The sequence below is a fragment of the Narcine bancroftii genome, chromosome 1 (genome assembly GCF_036971445.1).
Source record: "Narcine bancroftii isolate sNarBan1 chromosome 1, sNarBan1.hap1, whole genome shotgun sequence".
NCBI classification, from domain to species: domain Eukaryota; kingdom Metazoa; phylum Chordata; class Chondrichthyes; order Torpediniformes; family Narcinidae; genus Narcine; species Narcine bancroftii.
In genome coordinates, this window is record NC_091469.1 from 277,773,920 (window position 1) to 277,791,588 (window position 17,669).

General features: G+C 41.6%; 1 protein-coding gene across 7 annotated transcripts in view; it reads left to right on the top strand.

Moving 5' to 3' along the window:
• dennd5a (DENN/MADD domain containing 5A) overlaps nt 1–17,669 on the top strand; it is a 122,320-nt gene that overhangs the window by 72,125 nt on the left and 32,526 nt on the right. For all 7 annotated transcript variants that reach the window (XM_069900319.1, XM_069900329.1, XM_069900357.1 and 4 more), the window contains one exon: nt 11,285–11,413. In XM_069900319.1, the coding sequence (XP_069756420.1) occupies nt 11,285–11,413 (129 nt within the window). The remainder of the gene's footprint in view (nt 1–11,284; nt 11,414–17,669) is intronic.

A 17,669-nucleotide genomic window follows, 5' to 3' on the forward strand; every position in this document is an offset into this window, starting at 1 on the left:
ATTTGCACTTATTCCATGCCTCAGGTTTTGTGCAATATTGCAGTCGCTACAATCATGAATGAGTTGGCTGACCCTGCATTCAAGTTCGTCTGTCATTGGATAGGTTGTGTAACACAGCATGAAACACTAGCTCCTTCTGCCATGTTCAATTGTAGCTTGATTCCTTTGGATGTAATTCATGTGTTCTACTATGCACAGATGTGATTTAAACTTGTTTTGCAGCTATTAGGTGTCAATCACCAGTTAAATCTGTGGGATGTCTACCCTGCAGAATCCTTTGTGTTCATCAATCATTTCAGAGTTATTTGGCTATTTTTCAAAAACCCTGCAATTGGAGTCTTCAAGAATTAATGACAGAATTTTGTGGTTTTGTGTAAAATTTGAAATGAAAAATAATTGCAAGTCATTTTTGCAATTAGTGTGCCATTGAAATTCCTGTATGTCTACTCTTGAAGTTCATGCTGGTTCGGAATTATTATCAAAGACTGAGACAATGGAAGAGGATGACATCTTACTGAATGTTCAATCAGTTTGCTCCCTATCAGGCTGTAGTGCTTTATTTTGAAAATACATCTTGTAAGCAAAAGGAGAATTAAAGATAACATTAATTAACTAAATAATAAAGCAAAGATTGAATTGAGGAAGGATTAAAATAACATTACCAGTGAGATGTGTGGGAGAAAGTGTGTTCACTGGCTGCATCAAGGTCTGGTATGGGAACACCAATACTCCTGAGGATAAAGCCCTGGGAAAAGATAGTGGACACAGCCCAGAACATCACAGGCAGCAGCAATTCAGGATCCACACCACCCAGCACATGCTCTGTTCCCACTGCTATCATCAGGAAAGAGGTTATAGGTGCCACAAGACTCACATCACCAGGTTCAGAAAAGCTTCTACCCCTCCTCCATCAGACTCTTCATCAACACACGCGATCGTGGACTCATTTAAGGACTCTTACTTTTGCACTTCATTTTTTTTTCCTCTCTGTATTGCAGTTAGTTTGTTTAAATTTCTTTATTTGTTTACCTGTGTAGCCTGAGTACCTTTTTTTTTGCACTACCAATTCTGGTAATTCTGCCTCACCCTCAGGAAAAAGAATCTCGGGGTTGTATGTGATGTCATGTATGTACTCTGACAATCAATCTGAATCTGAGTAGGTAGACAACAAGGATGAAGAAGATGTGGCTGTTGTTTAATTCCTAGTTCTGGCAGAGGTCGACAGCATCGAGTCCACGCTGCTGAAGATCCAGCTGCACTGGATGGGTCACGTCTCCAGAATGGAGGACCATCGCCTTCCCAAGATCGTGTTATATGGCGAGCTCTCCACTGGCCACCGTGACAGAGGTGCACCAAAGAAAAGGTACAAGGACTGCCTAAAGAAATCTCTTGGTGCCTGCCACATTGACCACCGCCAGTGGGCTGATATCGCCTCAAACCGTGCATCTTGGCGCCTCACAGTTTGGCGGGCAGCAACCTCCTTTGAAGAAGACCGCAGAGCCCACCTCACTGACAAAAGGCAAAGGAGGAAAAACCCCAACACCCAACCCCAACCATCCAATTTTCCCCTGCAGCCGCTGCAACCGTGTCTGCCTGTCCCGCATCGGACTTGTCAGCCACAAACGAGCCTGCAGCTGACGTGGACTTTTACCCCCTCCATAAATCTTCGTCCGCGAAGCCAAGCCAAAGAAAAAAAAAAAGAAAAAAATTTTAAATATAAAATGTATCCAGTAATTTAGTTTCTCAGATTCAAGAGTGGTATCTAACTGTATTCCATTTAAATGTGTTGAATTAAGAATGTCTTGACTTTTGGAGTCTTTGCACTATGATGTGAGAATCATACATGATGGAAGGATGAGTTGGTTAATATGACCATGTGCAAGGTTCAGGATGCACCATCTCAATAGGTTCCACTTCATTATTTTAACCTTGAAGCTCTGAGTATTGATTTTCCTTTTTCAGGGAATTCAGATGAGAATGATTTGCGATGTGAAACAAAACGTTCCTTGTTCTCTTGCCATTTATCTCCAAAATGCTGGTGAATATGAGCCTGATAGCATTTTTTTGTAAAATATCTTATTTAAAATTCTCTCCTATTTGTAGTAGTTAAATCTAATAGTACAGATTACAAAGGGGAAAAAAAACTAAAATGACATACATGATGGTGTGGTGGATTGAGTGACCACATAGCTGGACTAGCAGAATCGCCGCACTGAACAGCCGGCACAGAATGGTGCAGGGTCCCCTTCTTTGCCCAGGAAAAGCCCGTGTTTGCAGACCCATGTGGGTTGATGGAGCGCGTTGCTTCCCTGCTGGCATGTGGCCAGAGAGACAGTGAATCTGCAGCATGCTGACGTCACTCCCCTTTGTGAGGTGCACAACCATTTAAAATTAAAAAAACAGTTTGTAGTTGACTCTTTGGTAGCTGTTGTTTCTTGAGCTCTGCAGTTAGTCCCACTAAATTGGTGACCCTGACGGGTACTCAACATCTTTTGAGTCCCAACATTGAAACATAGTGAGAAAGCCTGCAGAATGGATGCCACTACTGCACTGCACACGATAGCTTTGAAACTGCCCACCTTCTGGCCTCACAGACCACGTCCATGGATCCAGCAGGATGAGGTTCAGTTCCACATTAGGAACATAACAAATGAAGCCACCAAATTCTGGCATGTAGTCACCTCATTAGATGAAGATTCTGATGCCAAGATAGATGATTTTATCAACAACCCACCTGAGGAGGATCAATGCAGTGCTTTTAAGGCATACCTCCTCGCGACTTTCGGCATGTCTGACCTGGAAAGAGACACATGCTTACTCCACTTCGATAATTTGGGGGACAGAAGGCTGTCAGAACTGATGAATGAATTGCTTGTGTTAGCAGACGGCCATTTCAACTGCTTAATGTTCAAGGCAGCTTTCTTGGAATGGCTCCCTCATGATATCGCCCTGCTACTCTCTTCTGCTGACTTCCAAACCAAGGGAAGTGGTGAGGGAGGCAGACAGACTTCACAGGGTACCGTAGCCTCCTGTGGCAAAGTTTCAACAGGTTACCTCCTGTGGCAAAGTTTCAACAGGTTACCTTGGACAGTCAAATCAATGCAGCCGCCAGTTCTACAGCACTCCACAAGCTACCGAGGAAGAAATAGCCATTGGAGAACAGTGAGTGGTGTTTCTACCACAGAAAGTGGGGCAAGAATGCGCGCCGCTGTGTGCCATCATGCAGTTATGTGGTTGACTCCCAGGGAAGCAACAACACTAACCACCACTGATGGCCTTGGCAGTTGCCGACCAGACCGGCATGTTACATGCCACTGATCAGCGCACTGGATCCAAACTGCTAGTCGATGCCGGAGCTCAGTATCTTCCCGCCATCTTCTTACGAGCAGGAATCTCAAGTGCCTCACTACCTCAGACTTGCACTACGATTAGCAGTTATGGTACCAAATCAATACAACTGGTATTAGGCGACACACCTTACCTCTGGACTTTGATGCTAGTGGCCATAGGACAGCTCATTTTGGAAGCAGACTTCCTGAGGGCACGTGACTTGTTGGTAGACGTGAAAGGGCGCCATTTGGTCCATGCCACCACATTCCACACATACCCACTTTCTTCAGGTCATTGGCTGGCAACATTGCTACGTATACAAACACTTGCTATCGATGATTTTGCAAACTTATTAGTAGTTTCCTGAACTAACACCAGATTTCCATTTATTCTCTCCACGTCATGGAGTTCAGCATTACATAACCACCATGAGCCCTCCCCTACATTCCAAGGCACGCAGACTTCCTCCTGACTGGTGACTACAGGCCAAAAAAAAGTTCAAAACTATGGAGGAACTAGGCATCATCCAAAGGTCTGATAGTCCTTGGGCATCGCCACTCCATATGGTGCCCAAAGCACCCAGCAGCCTAAGACCTTGTGGAAATTACCAAAGCCTCAATGGTGCAACTGTGCTGGATAGGAATCCAGTACCACACATTCAAGATTTTACTGCCAGCCTCCGTGACAAATGTATCTTCTTGAAGGTAGACTGAGTAAAAGGATATCACCAAATCCCTGTCCACCCAGAGGACATCTGTAAAACAGCCATTATTACTCCATTTGGTCTATTTGAGTTTCTGAGGATGCCTTTTGGCCTTAAGAATGCAGCTCAGACGTTCCAGCATATAACGAATGCATTTTCCTTTCCTTTTCATCTACCTCGATGACATCTTAGTGGCCAGTGAGTCATCACAAGAGCACAGACAACACGATAATTATTCCAGAGGCTTTGGGATTTTGGCCTTTCTATCAATCTTGTGAAGTGTGCATTTGGCAAACACACAATTAACTTTTTGGGACACAAGATTTTGAACGCAGTCACAACCCCGCTTCCAGACACAGTATCAGCCATTCAGACCTTCCCAAAGCCCACGACAGCTAAAGGGCTACAAGAATTCCTGGTAATGGTTAAATTTTATAACAGGTTCATCCCAGCAGTTTCCACATCCTCACCGGCAAACCTAAAAAACTGCCCTGGACTAAAAAGGCCACAGAAACATTTGACAAAGCAAAAGAGGCGCTTTCAAAGGTAACTATGTTGGCCCACCCCCATATGCATGCCCCACTTGTGCTCATGTCAGATGCATCAGACATTGCCATTGTCCTAAAACAGAAAATCAGCAGTCACTGGCAATGCCTGGTGTTTTTCAGCCACCACCTATGCCTACCCAAATTAAAGTACAGTGTTTTCAACCGGGAGTTGGTAGCACTTTATCTGGCCAGAAAACATTTCAGATATTTTCTTGAGGGCAGGCATTTTACTGCGTTTACTAACGTTTTCCATTGCCAAGATTAAAAATCCTGCTTGGCACGTCAACAGAGGCATCTAGCCTATATTTCTGAATTTACCTCTGATGTGCAGCATTTGTCCAGTAAAGACAATGTTGTAGCTCATGCCCTGTCCAAGACAGAGATCAATGTGATTACAGGAGGGCCGGATCTCACAATAGACCAAGAGGACCAGGAGGTACAAGCTTTCCATACAGCTATTACTGATCTGCTCTTAGCCGACATTCCATTGGGCCATGACCAGGTGAAGATGCTTTGTGATACTTCAACCGGCCACCCATGACCAATCATCCCACTGTCTTGGCAGAGGAAACTTTTCGACCACATTCACGGCCTGTCCCATTCATCTGTCTGCACAATTGTCAAGCTTATGTCCTCAAAATATGTCTAGCATGGCTTAGGGAAGCAGGTCACTCACTGGACATGAACAAGCCTCTCCTGCCAGGCACCTAAAGTCCAAAAGCACACCTGAGCACCACTTCAACAATTTCCACCTACGACTCAAAGGTTTCAGCAAGTACATATAGACATTGAGGGCCTGCTGCCCATGTCCAGAGGTCAACGATATATACTAACAATGGTTGACCATTTTACCACTGGCTCGAAGCTACACCAATGATGGACATTACGGCTGAAACGTGTACTTGGACTTGTGTCTCGACCTGGGTTGCTTGATTTGGAGTACCAGTCCATCTAACCTCTGAAAGGGGAACTCAGTTTACTTCAACCTTGTGGGCAAACCTGGCACCTGTATACTCAAACATTGGGTTTAAATTTGTAATGTGCTTCCTGTGCCTCTGGACCTGCGGTTTGAGTTACAGTGGGTGCTGTTGAGTATAAGAATGGCGCCTAAGGATGACCTGGAGACTTCTTCAGCAGAATTAGTTTACGGCGTTCCACTCCTAGTACCGGCAGACATCACTCCTTCTCCAGCTAAAAATAGATCCTCGATTACAGAGGAATTACAAAAACTAAGAAACAAGATGGGTTCCCTGGCTCCGGTTCCAGCACCTCATCATGGATCACTGCCTATACACGTTCCTGCTGGTCTCGACTCTACTTTTTGTGTCTTTGTTGAACATCCTGTTATGAGCCCAGAGGAGCCCAAAACTAAGCAGCAATAGATATTCACCAAGACAAATGGTTACTTGAACAAAAGTTGCTTTTAATAATGTTTAAAGATGAAAACAGAATCACACTTTAACTTATCAGTATTGACTTAACTAACCTAACTTAACCCCCTTAATTCTAAGCACATGTGCATGTAATATGTGTGTTATTTCAGAAAAGTTCTTTGGTTCACAGTCCAATCTCACTTCTCATTCCTCTAAGTTCACTGGCTACAGGCAATTCTTATTCTGTGCACAGAATTTAACATTTATGAAGTTCACCAGGCTTTGGTGCTTGAAAGGTAAATGGTTACTGATCAGGAAGGTTCTTGTCTGTTTTCGGAGAGAGATTTGTTGTACGCTGGACACCTAACCATTTCAGTGTCTTGCCTAATAAACTTGGCCCCTCAGGGTTCTCCAGATGATAACCTCTTTCTTTCAGGTCACCACAGAGTTCCTTCTTGTTTCTCTTATTCCAAGTGAAACATTAGACAACCAGTCCTCTCCTCTTGCATGAACCACAAGGGCTTTGACCAGGCTGAACTAACCACTCTCAACCTGTCTTCCAAATAGGGATTTCCACAAGCTTGCCAGCTTGTGCTGTACCAGTCACAGCTGCTGTTGTTGGCTGTAACACTGTGGAAATGATATCTGTGTCTCTCTTGCTCTCTCTGAGAGAAAGCCTGTTTGACTCTCTCTGCTTGCAAAACCACATGACCCTCTTAGAACAGCAAGCTCTACTCCAGACAGGAGGCGGCTCAGAGAAGTTATTTCGTGTGTTCCATTTTTGTAAACAATCCATTTGTGAAGTCTCTTGGGTACTCTCCAAAGTTTTTGCAAAGGCTATGAGGCCCCGACATATCTAGCATTAGCAAAGCTCCAGTATTTGAAATACAATCTGTTTTAAAGTGTTTATATGTGACCTACACTAACAAACTCTGCCCCACTTTATCTCTCAAAAACATATCTATATTCTGTCACAATCCATCCCACACTACACTCCTGCAGCAACCTTACGAGGGGCCTTATCAAGTGCTGCAGCCCAATGGATCTGCAGTGCTATTGGACATTGGTGGTTGACCAGAACTTTTACACGAGACAGACTGAAGCATGCACACATGGACATTGCTAAACCTGTGCATGAACCACCTCCCAAGTGGCGGGGACGCCCTCCTAAAATACTCAGTTGTGACTTTGGAGCCGTGCAACGATTCCGGGGTGGGGGTGGGGGTCGAGGTGTGGTGGACCAAGTGGCTGCACAGCTGCACAGGCAGAATTACTCCACCAAGCGGCCGGCACAGAATGGTGCGGGCTCCGCTTCTTTGCCCAGGGAAAGCCCGCATTTATAGACCCGTGTGGGTTGACGAAGCATGTTGCTTCCCTGCTGACATTTTGCCAGAGAGACAATGACCCTGCAGCATGCTGACAGCACTCCCCTTGGTGAGGCGTGCTCTGACATCACTCCCCTTGGTGAGGCGCGCTGACGTCACTGTGAGGTGTGTGATTGTTTAAAATAAAAAAGACAGTTGGTAGTTGACTCTTATCTGGTAAGCTGTGTTTCTTGAGCTCTGCAGTTAGTCCCACCAAAACCTCCACTCACCCTCAGAATAATTAATATAAAGATAAAATAGTTATATAAAGCAACAGAAAATAAACTTTCAGGATTGTACAGAGAGAGGGATGTCGTCTAGCACACAGGTTCAAACAGAGTTCTTTAATGCAGTCAGAGGAGATTCTCACAGGTCCAGAGGCACAGGAAGCACATTACAAATTTAAACCGAATGTTTGAGTATACAGGTGCCAAATTTGTAGAAAAGTAGCATATTTCTCAAATTAGCTTGTGACAAATGATAGCATTTGTAATGTTGAGGCTTGTGTTTTGCAATATGCCAGTGCAACAAAGTGGCCATTTTTTAGGGTCTGTCAGCTGGGATAAGAGCTTCTTTAGGATATTTTAACTGTGATCCTGACCTAAATTTCATTTTAGACAATAGACAATAGACAATAGGAGCTGGAGTAGGCAATTTGGCCCGTCGGGCCAGCACCGCCATTTTAGATCATGGCTGATCATTACCATCAGTACCCCTTTCCAGCCTTATCCCCATAACCCTTAACTCCGTTACCCACAAGAGTCTTATCTAACTCTCTTTTGAACATAGTCAGCGAATCCGCCTCTACCACCCTCTGTGGCAGAGCATTTTCTTAATTCAATCCAAACAGACTCTACCTCACCTGTTTCAATGTCCTTCCTTTCAAATGCCTGAATCTCATTTCTTACCAAATGAGCTACCCCACCTCCTCTTCTTAACTTTCTGTCCTTTCTAAAGGACGTGTACCCTGGAACATTTATTTCCCAATCCTGCCCTTCCCGCAGCCATGTCTCCGTTATTCCGACAATGTCATAACCTCCCACTGCCATTTGCGCCTCAAGCTCATCCATTTTATTCCTTACACTCCTTGCATTCATACACAATACCTTGATGCCATACCTCCTTTCTCCCTCCATCTTGGTTCTTGGTGCATTCGTTCTTATTCTCCTATCACTTTTAGCTCCCTTATTCCTTATTGTTTCACCGTCTATCGGAACCACCCCTATATTCTCTCTCCTATCTACTTCCCTATCAGTCCTGTTCCCTTCCCCCTGCCAAATTAGTTTAAATCAGCTCCGACAGCTTTATTAAACCTAACTGCCAGTATATTGGCCCCCTTCGCATTCAGGTGTAAACCATCCCTCCTGTATAGGTCCCGTCTTCCCCAGAAGAGATCCCAAAGGTCAATGAACCTGAATCCCTGCACTCTGCACCATTCCCTCAGCCACACGTTTAACCTCTTGATTTTATTATTCTTGCCCCCACCCTCGCACAGTACAGGAAGCAGCCCCGAGATTACAATCCTGGAGGTCCTGCTTCTCAACCACCTTCCGAGCTCACGGTAGTCTGTCTTCAGGATCTCCTCCTTCAATCTATCTACGTCATTTGTGCCCACGTGTATCAGGACCTCTGGCCGGTCTCCTTCCCCCCCCAGGATACTCTGAACCCTATCCAAGACGTCACGTACCCTGGCTCCTGGGAGGCAACACACCATACGGGAACACTTGTCAGGTTCGCAGAATCTTCTGTCCGTTCCCCTAACGATGGAGTCCCCAATGACCACCTTGTTCCCCTTCTCCTCCTTCTGTACCACTGTCTCCTTTGGCGCTACCTCTGGCAGGTTACAAGAGCTAAGTTTTCCAATTTTATCCAATAATTCTTTTTGAAGATTTCATTACTAGTATTATCACAATGTTATCAGGCCTGGCTGGACTGTTCCTACAGTTAAATAGCTTGCCAACATTAAATTCCTGTTTAGTAGGGAAATAACAGCTTTGGAAGGTGGCAGAAAAGTTCATGTTATAAACAGCTGATGGCTCAGTTTTATTGTTTCTTGCCCTGACACCATTTCAAAATCTTAATCTTGTATCAATTTGACAGTGACAAGAAGAAAGTGCATTATGAAAGAGGAAAGAATTACAATTACACCAGAGAATTTCTATTATTTCTGATCTAGTTAACATTAACTCAGCAGGGTTATAAATAATGAATAGTCAAATCCATTTAGACTTTCCATCCTAGGGTAATACTGATGTTAAGCAATAATTTCCTGTTTTATAGAAAAATTTGAACTGTTGGCCAGGACAGTTGACTTGAAGTTATATCTTTTTTAAAAATTAGTTATTCGTCTTTCAATATGGGTTTTCTTTGGGGCGGAATAAGTGAAGGAAGGTGTACAGGTGATGGAGTTAGAGTAATTGAGCTTCTGTGGAAGGTGATGAATTGTATAATATTTTCTCTTTGTGTAAATGTAGTGTGTTGCATACCACAAGCATTCATGGATAAATTTCCATTTAGACGTACAGCATAGTAACAGGCCCTTGCAGCCTATGAGCTTGTGGCCTCAAAATATCCCAATTAATCAACAACCCCTGTATGTTTTTGAAGAGTGGGAGGAAACAGGAAGATTTGGAGGAAACCCATGCAGACACAGGGAAAACTTATAAACTCCTTCCAGTCAGTGCCGGATTTAAACCTGGGTCCCAGGAGCTGTAATACCATTACATAGTGGTTTTTAAAAATTGGGGGCATTCAAAAATAGTAACCATAATAAACAGCCTGCAAGAAGATGTAGAAAGATTAACAGAATATATATACTTTCATATTGCATTGAACTTTGGAAATAATAAGTGTTCAACAGCTATCAAGATTGTTTCTAGGGAAATTGCTGCTACAGATTATTGAAATGAAATTAATGTAGATTTTGGAATAAATAATCAAATTGAGTCGTCTAGCCAACGAAGTTGGTGGATATGCAAAAAAAAAAGTGGTGAAATAAAATCTGAGACTAGAGTTTTTGAAAACTACGTAAAAGGCTCTTGGGTGTTGTCAGAGCAACAAGTTCCAGTTATAGTGGCATTTGAAAAGATTACATGCGTGATCAGATAAAAATGCTTATGATTGGGGAAGTTGGTGATTGGCGCTCTGGGACGTACTACAGTTTGAAGGGAAAATTATTTACAATTAACAGCACTTAAAAGTAAGTGATATGCAAAGTCTGTGGATGTTGGAAATCTGAAAGGAAAGCAAATGCTGAAAATGTGTGACAGGTGAGGTAGCATTTAGGACATTAACTTTTTTTTGTTGGCTCTGATGAAATATCATCACCTGAGGCTTTTTTTTAGCACTTTGGGGTTTTTTTTTGTCCAAAAGAGGCTTGAGGGTTCTTTTTGCAAAAATATTGCATCCTATTCATGGCTTTCCATGTTGGTGGAAATGTTCAAGTCCAAATTGTACTATTTCATTACTACGTTGATTTGCGCTGAGCAGTTGAGTGAGGTGGGACAGATTGAAATGAAGGGAGAAGTATCAGAAATTGGTCTGATATTTTTACAGTTTATACGTTATATTGGAGAGTAGTGTGTTTCAAACTACAATTCACAAAGGATTGAATAATAGGAAACCATTCAATGCATTATATGAAATTATGAGTTAATGTCTTGTGATTGTCTCAAATAAAATTTGATAGTTTAAATTCGGTGAAACTAGGATCTTTATGGTGGTAGATTTGTGATTTATTAGAAGTGGCGATGCTTTCAGTTTGTTGCCTTTCAATCATAATTGCTTCAGCAGTTAAAGTTAGCTTTATTTTTTTAAATTTATCACCAGCCCCTCTTCCCCAGTAATTGATCTCTATTTTTTAGAATGTACATCATGAATTCCAAGCTCGAGATCACAAAATTAGGCCATTGTGTCATGTCGGGTTGGAAAGAGTTGCCTTATTGTCTGAATCTGTTCCTGATACAGGCATATACAGAATATTGGTGAGATCAAAACTGATGTGGGCAAGGCACGAGCTTGGGTGCGACTTTCTATGGAAAAGAAACTGCTGTCCAGACATCTGAAACAGCTGCTTTCAGACCACGAGCTGACAAAGTAAGGAATACTGTGTACTATAATTAGTTTAAAGTCTTGCCATAATATGTGATGTGAATGGTAATGGGAACATCATTTTAAATTTTGCAGCCATGTTTACAATTACAATAATGAAGAAAAAAATCACACACTTTGAGTAAATCTTCTGGTAATTCGTGCTTTCATTCCATACTGAGATTTACATTATAATGAAATAGTCTTTCTTGAATTATTAATTCAGCGGACAAATCATTAACAAAATTAATCTGTGAAATCTTGCCTCATCTCAAATTTTGGAAAGGTGAGAGGAGTATTGGTGTGCAGAGTGGATATAAGTAACCTTGCCCCCAGCAATGTTACGAGTCAAACACGGAAGGTTGCAGGTGCTATGATTGTCATAAAAAGAATCACTGGCTCTGTGCAAAGCTGTTGAACACCTGGACAGCAAAGATGCATTCATCAGTATGCTCTTTGTCAACTACAGTTTGGCGTTTAACACCATCATCTCCTCAAAACTTATCAGTGAACACAAAGACCTGGGACTCAACACCCCATTGTGTATTTGGATTCTGGATTTTCTCACCTCCAGACCACAATCAGTGAGAATTGGTAAGAACATCTCCATAATCTCCATCAATACCGGAGCACCACAGAGCTGTGTTCTTAGCCCTCTGGTCTACTCACTATACATCTACAACTGTGTGGCTCAGTACAACAATAACATCATCTACAAGTTTGCCGATGATCCCACGGTAGTGGGTTGTATAAAGAAAGGTGATGAGTCAGCAAACAGGCAAAATGGTACACCAACAACAATGTTACGCTCAATGTCACCAAAACGAAGGAGCTAATTGTTGACTTTAGGAAGGGAAAGCCAGAGGTGTACGATCCAGTGATCATTGGGTGATCAGAGGTAGAGAGGGTAATTAAGTTCTTGGGGATCACTATCTCAAAGGATCTTTCCTGGACCTAACACACTAATGACATCATGGAGAAAGCGCATCAGCACGTCCATTTCCTCAGGAGTTTGCGGAGGTTTAGAATGACATTAGAAACCCTGATAAATTTCTACAGATGTGTGGTGGAATTGGTGCTGATTGGCTGTATCACGGTCTGGTATGGGTCATCAATACCCCTGAGCATAAAGCCCTCCAAAAGGTAGTGGACACAGCCCAGGATATCACAGGCAAAACCTTCCCCAACATAGAGAACATCCACAGGGAACATTGCCAATGCAGAGTAGCTCCGAATTTCCTGAACATGGTCCTTTGATTTTTGCGACTGAGCATAATTTGCTAGTTGGTCAGAGTAGCTGAAACAACAGTTGGTGAAGGGTGAACAATGGATGTGCTGGCCTTTAAAAGACTAATGCAGCATTGGAGTATTCTCTGGAGATGACATGCCATGGTCACAATTATTACCTCTTATAAGGATCAATGTCGGAATGTAACCTGATTGTAGTTGGATTGGATTCTATAAGACTGCTGATGTGAGGACATTTCAATGCAACACCCGTCTCCACAAACACTAATATTGTTTCTGACTTCTTACAACAAGCACCTTAGAAATCATGCTTCAAATACAAGATATTAGAAGCTTGGAATTAATTGGCATCATTATGATACATTGCAGATCATGACCCTTGTTCAGTACCTGATCTGCATTTACTTGTGGAGACTCAACATGAGCCAGAAATCCTATTCCTTACCTGAACTGCACTCAGTCAAGGGTTTTGAAGACCAGGAGTTCTGCAAAATCTCAGCAGAGCCTTGATTGCCAGCAGCTCAATTCACTTACTGTGGCAAAGCCTGGGAGATTCCTCGCTCTGAGCTGTGAGAGGGAATGACAAACCTGCTCAGAAGGTTGCCAGCTCCACGACCGATAGTGTCTGACATGAAGATGCGCACCATTGTTACAACAGTAATTGTCAATGAGCAGATCAGGTATTCCAGCCCAGTAGATTAATATCGAAGAACTTCAGCTAAGGTTGGAGTTGAGGTTAAAGAGATAGGTATAAAGTAATCTCCTGAAGTAGAAAAAAATTCTGAAGAGGTTGAGAGAGTGAATACCAGAGCTTTTGAATCTTAACTTTGAGGATTTGACTTTGTTGTGAAAATGGAAATGAGTGGATCTAAAGCCTGACACTTGTCTACTCAACAAAACTTGGTGTCAAGGTAAATATAGAAAGCTTTTTTGTTTTGAACATTGAGGTATTGAGAGCAGGTTTGAGAGGTAGAATCAGTGTTCAAGGCGACAGAGAATTAGCTCACAGAGCACCAACCTGCAGATGACACTGTCCTGATGGAGAGTTTTGACCTGAAATGTCAACCATTCTTTTGCTCCCACTGATGCTGCTTTACCCTCTGAGTTCTTCCAATAGGTTGTGTTTGGTTTGAGATTTCAACATCTGTTGTCTCTTGTGAATAGGTACAAAAGTGGAAATAAGATCAAGGAAACACATTGAATGCACAGAAGGCAGAGAGGGAGATGTAAGTGGATGAGATTTGAGAATGGAATTAGGTTGGGGAGGGGGAAGAATGATCCATAATGGAGAGGAAGGAATTGTTAGGACAACAGATATTAAATATCTCAGTCTTAATGATATAGAGGTCTAGAGGTAAGTGCGCAGGAGATGGGACCTTAAAAAGATGACAAAAGTGAGATTTTTTAAAAAAATTGCTAGAATGAGTGATGGCCTTGGAGGGAGTTTAGTGTAGAATTCCCAAGGATTGAATTGTGATGGGAGATGAAAGAAGTGATAAGTATTTAGCAAATTTTGGGGGGAGGCGATTGTTTCTCTGCCCCCTTTCTCCATGGTTGGGGTGCCTTAAGTTTACAGGTCACAATCAAAGATTAGGGCCCAGTCATTTAGGTGTGAAGTTGAGAATTGCTTTGAAACCTAGAAGTTTGGAATTCCCTTGAACAACTGGAAGTTATTTCTAGGTTGATTAATTAATAACAATTACTGATTTACAATTAACAAAGGTCTTGAGGAATGGGGAGGAAAGAGGATTTAATTTCCAAAATGCTCCAAAGAGAGTGTTGCTTTGGTAGGATTGTGTGGCTATCAACTCGCTAAGCAAATTTGTATTTTGTGAATGTTGAACCTTGTTTTCTTGAATTAATCTAATTGGTTTGCTTGTTAGAATACATCAGTAGTTTTGGATCCACTTGTCAGAAGAGGAATTACTGGTCTGTCTGTTGGAAACTATTACTGTAAGGCAAATCAAACGAATTTTAGTTGTCAAGCCAAAAACGGAAACATATCATACTTGCAAGATATTGACTAGGTACAAAGAAAATTGAAAATAATGAACAAAATAAAAAAACATTTTGCTAGTATACCACTCGCTAAGCAGGATTGACCACCAGTCTTATAGTGGCATCATTTGACGCATTGTCACAATCAAAAAACACTAGCTTTGCAAAAACACAAGCGACTGCAATACAACTAGTAAAAACACAACCTGAATGCACAATAAAATCCCAGGCCAAAGACAAAATTGTCCTCATGAGATTAACCATCCCAATGGGCAGCACAGTTGCCATAGGAGTTGGCGCAAAGCCTTAACAACATCAGCGATCAGGACTGGGGTTCAAATCCCACACAATCTGTAAGGAGTTTGAAGTCCATCTTTATGTTCTCCCTGTATCTGCGTGAGTTTTCTCCGGGGACTCCGGTTTCCTCCCACCGTTCAAAACGTACCAGGGATGTCGGTTAATTGGGTGTAAATTGGGCTGCATGGACTTGTGGGCTGAAATGGCCTGTTACCTTGCTGTATGTCTAAAGTTTTTTTAAAAAAAAGTTAAAACCATTCTAACAATAAAGCGGCAGATGTTTTTAAATTGTTAATATCATTTATAAATCATTCTTAGGGAGCCATGACCCCGGCCCTCACAGCAAAAGCAAGTATGGAAACATTGAGCTGGTCCATAATAATAAAGTCCAAGTAAGAATTTTTGTCTCCCTTTTCTCAGTAGTCTTTTTCTAAAGAAGCCTCACTGTCCTCAAAATGGATCATTATGTAAATCATGGCTGCCACAAACCCCTTCTTGAAGATGCTATCAGGGATCCATGTTCACCCAGTCTCTGAGTTGTACCTTGGCTCCTTAAACACCTGTCCTGTGTTCCCTTGTGAACCAGCTGATTGACTACTCTGTGATGCCTCTTGCTATGTTCATGTTTTGCTGCTGGGCAGCGACCTGAAATGTGCCTAATGGTTTTGTCAGTAAGGCCACAATGCCTAGAGCTGACTTGCCATGGCCAAACTTCACAGAGTTTGTTTAGGGTCTTAATAAAATTTTTATAAATTTTGATTGTGACAGTGGGAGAATACCCTTCATCCACAGTGATTGCAATAGAGGTGGGCCATACCTATTCCCTGCATGGGAAGGTTGGCCCATCTCTGAAACCCGCCCTCCCTCCAGTATTAACATTCTCAGTAGCCATTGCCAGCATCTCTGCCAATCAATCCCTGTACAGATTTTCTTGATTACCTCCACTGAGGTCTCTAATTAGATCCGTCCAGGGTAATCAAAAGAGCAGGGAAGCACGCTATCAGACGTCTTAAGAAAAACCTCCCAACTTTCTAACAGCCGCTTGATTTCAATGAGGTATTATATAGAAGAAGGGACCTACAATTACATAGTATTTTCAAGGTGTCAGTCTTTTACAGCAAAAATTTAATTTGGCAATGTAATTCGCACACAGATAAGTGTGCTAATTTTGTTTTGATCGTGACTGTGTTTGACAAATAAATGTTGGTCATGACATTGGAGAAACTTGCTCCCGTATCAAATCTTGCCTTCCACTGAAATATATTCAGAATTTTTGTAATGAAGATGATGTATTGCTTTCTAAATGCTGAATGTAAATATTGGAATGGTTGATCTTGGTTACACTACTGTGTGAAGCAGTTGATCCAAGCTGTTGTTTAAAATATGAATGCATTTTGTTATCACTGCAAAAGAAAAAAAATATCAGAGATAGGAGTATTTGTAAAGAAACAAATGTGGAAACAGCTTGGAGTGAAGCCTGAGAGTTCTCCAAAATGCATCGTGATGAACGATTGTGCCTTTCCAGATTACAGAAACAGGTACTCCATGATCAACATCCCTTCCATCTGAGAGATAGTAATACTCATTCTTCTGTCGTGATCTGAAATGGTTAAGGCACTTGTGTTAATTTTGCAAGTAAACAAATTCAGAATCTTCGTTTTCACTATTCCATGTTATATTGATTTGAACATTTATTTCACAACATTTTATCTGTTTAATATTGGAGATGGAACTGGTTTTTATTCTGTTTATCTCAGTTATCATGTTCTATGTTAATGTTGCCATTTTAGATTGTCTTTATGAAAAAAGCTTTTAAAAACCATTCCTGGAATGTTGGCAAAACTGACAAACCCCCTTAATTCGATGCTTCAAATATGATAAGAATTCAGGACTTGGCACAATTCACGTGCAAGTGCTCCTCTGTAAGATTTGCTGTCATAATCATTTTGATATCATCATTTCTTTTATTCTCCTTTTTTTTGGATATTTGTTTTGAGCATTAATTCAAACTGAACAAACATTTAAATAAATAGTGGCGCCTTTGTTTCCTGAAATGGCTTTAGATTTTATGATGGGCCCAGCATGATTGACTCGAATTATTTTGAATAATCCATTATTCAAGCTGCTTCATTTTATTTATTCATTGTGTTCAGAGGTTGAAAGGAACTGGGCCATGTCTGTATTGTTAACTTTGTGCTTGTTATATTAGGCTGGGTAAAGAACAAGGATAAAAATCCTGCTGGAATGTGCACAGAACATTGTGGATGAGCATTAAAATTGAAATTTCCGTCACACTTGCTGGCTTTCATTGTATAAAGTAGCAAACAACACAATGTGCTAATGAAAGTGTCCATAGAACAGAGCTTTATCTTTGAATATTTGTATTTAAGAGCACATTCATTCCAATATCTCCCCCCCCCCCCGCCTCCCACAATCCTCCCCTGAAAACGTTGACAGAAAGAACATACAAATGTAGACAGCCACTTTGAGCTGTTTCCATCTGATGATTTCTTATTCACACACTTGATTGATGAATATTTGTCATCATTTGGATTATTATTTAGTTTGCAATTAGTGTATCAGCAGGTTAAAGCAGTTTTGATTTTTGTTTCTTTTGATTAAATATTACATTTTGCTTACTGCCCACAAATTTGTTCCTTAAATTAGTATTTTATATCCCAATATCTGTCACTATATGAGATTATATTTTGAAAACTGC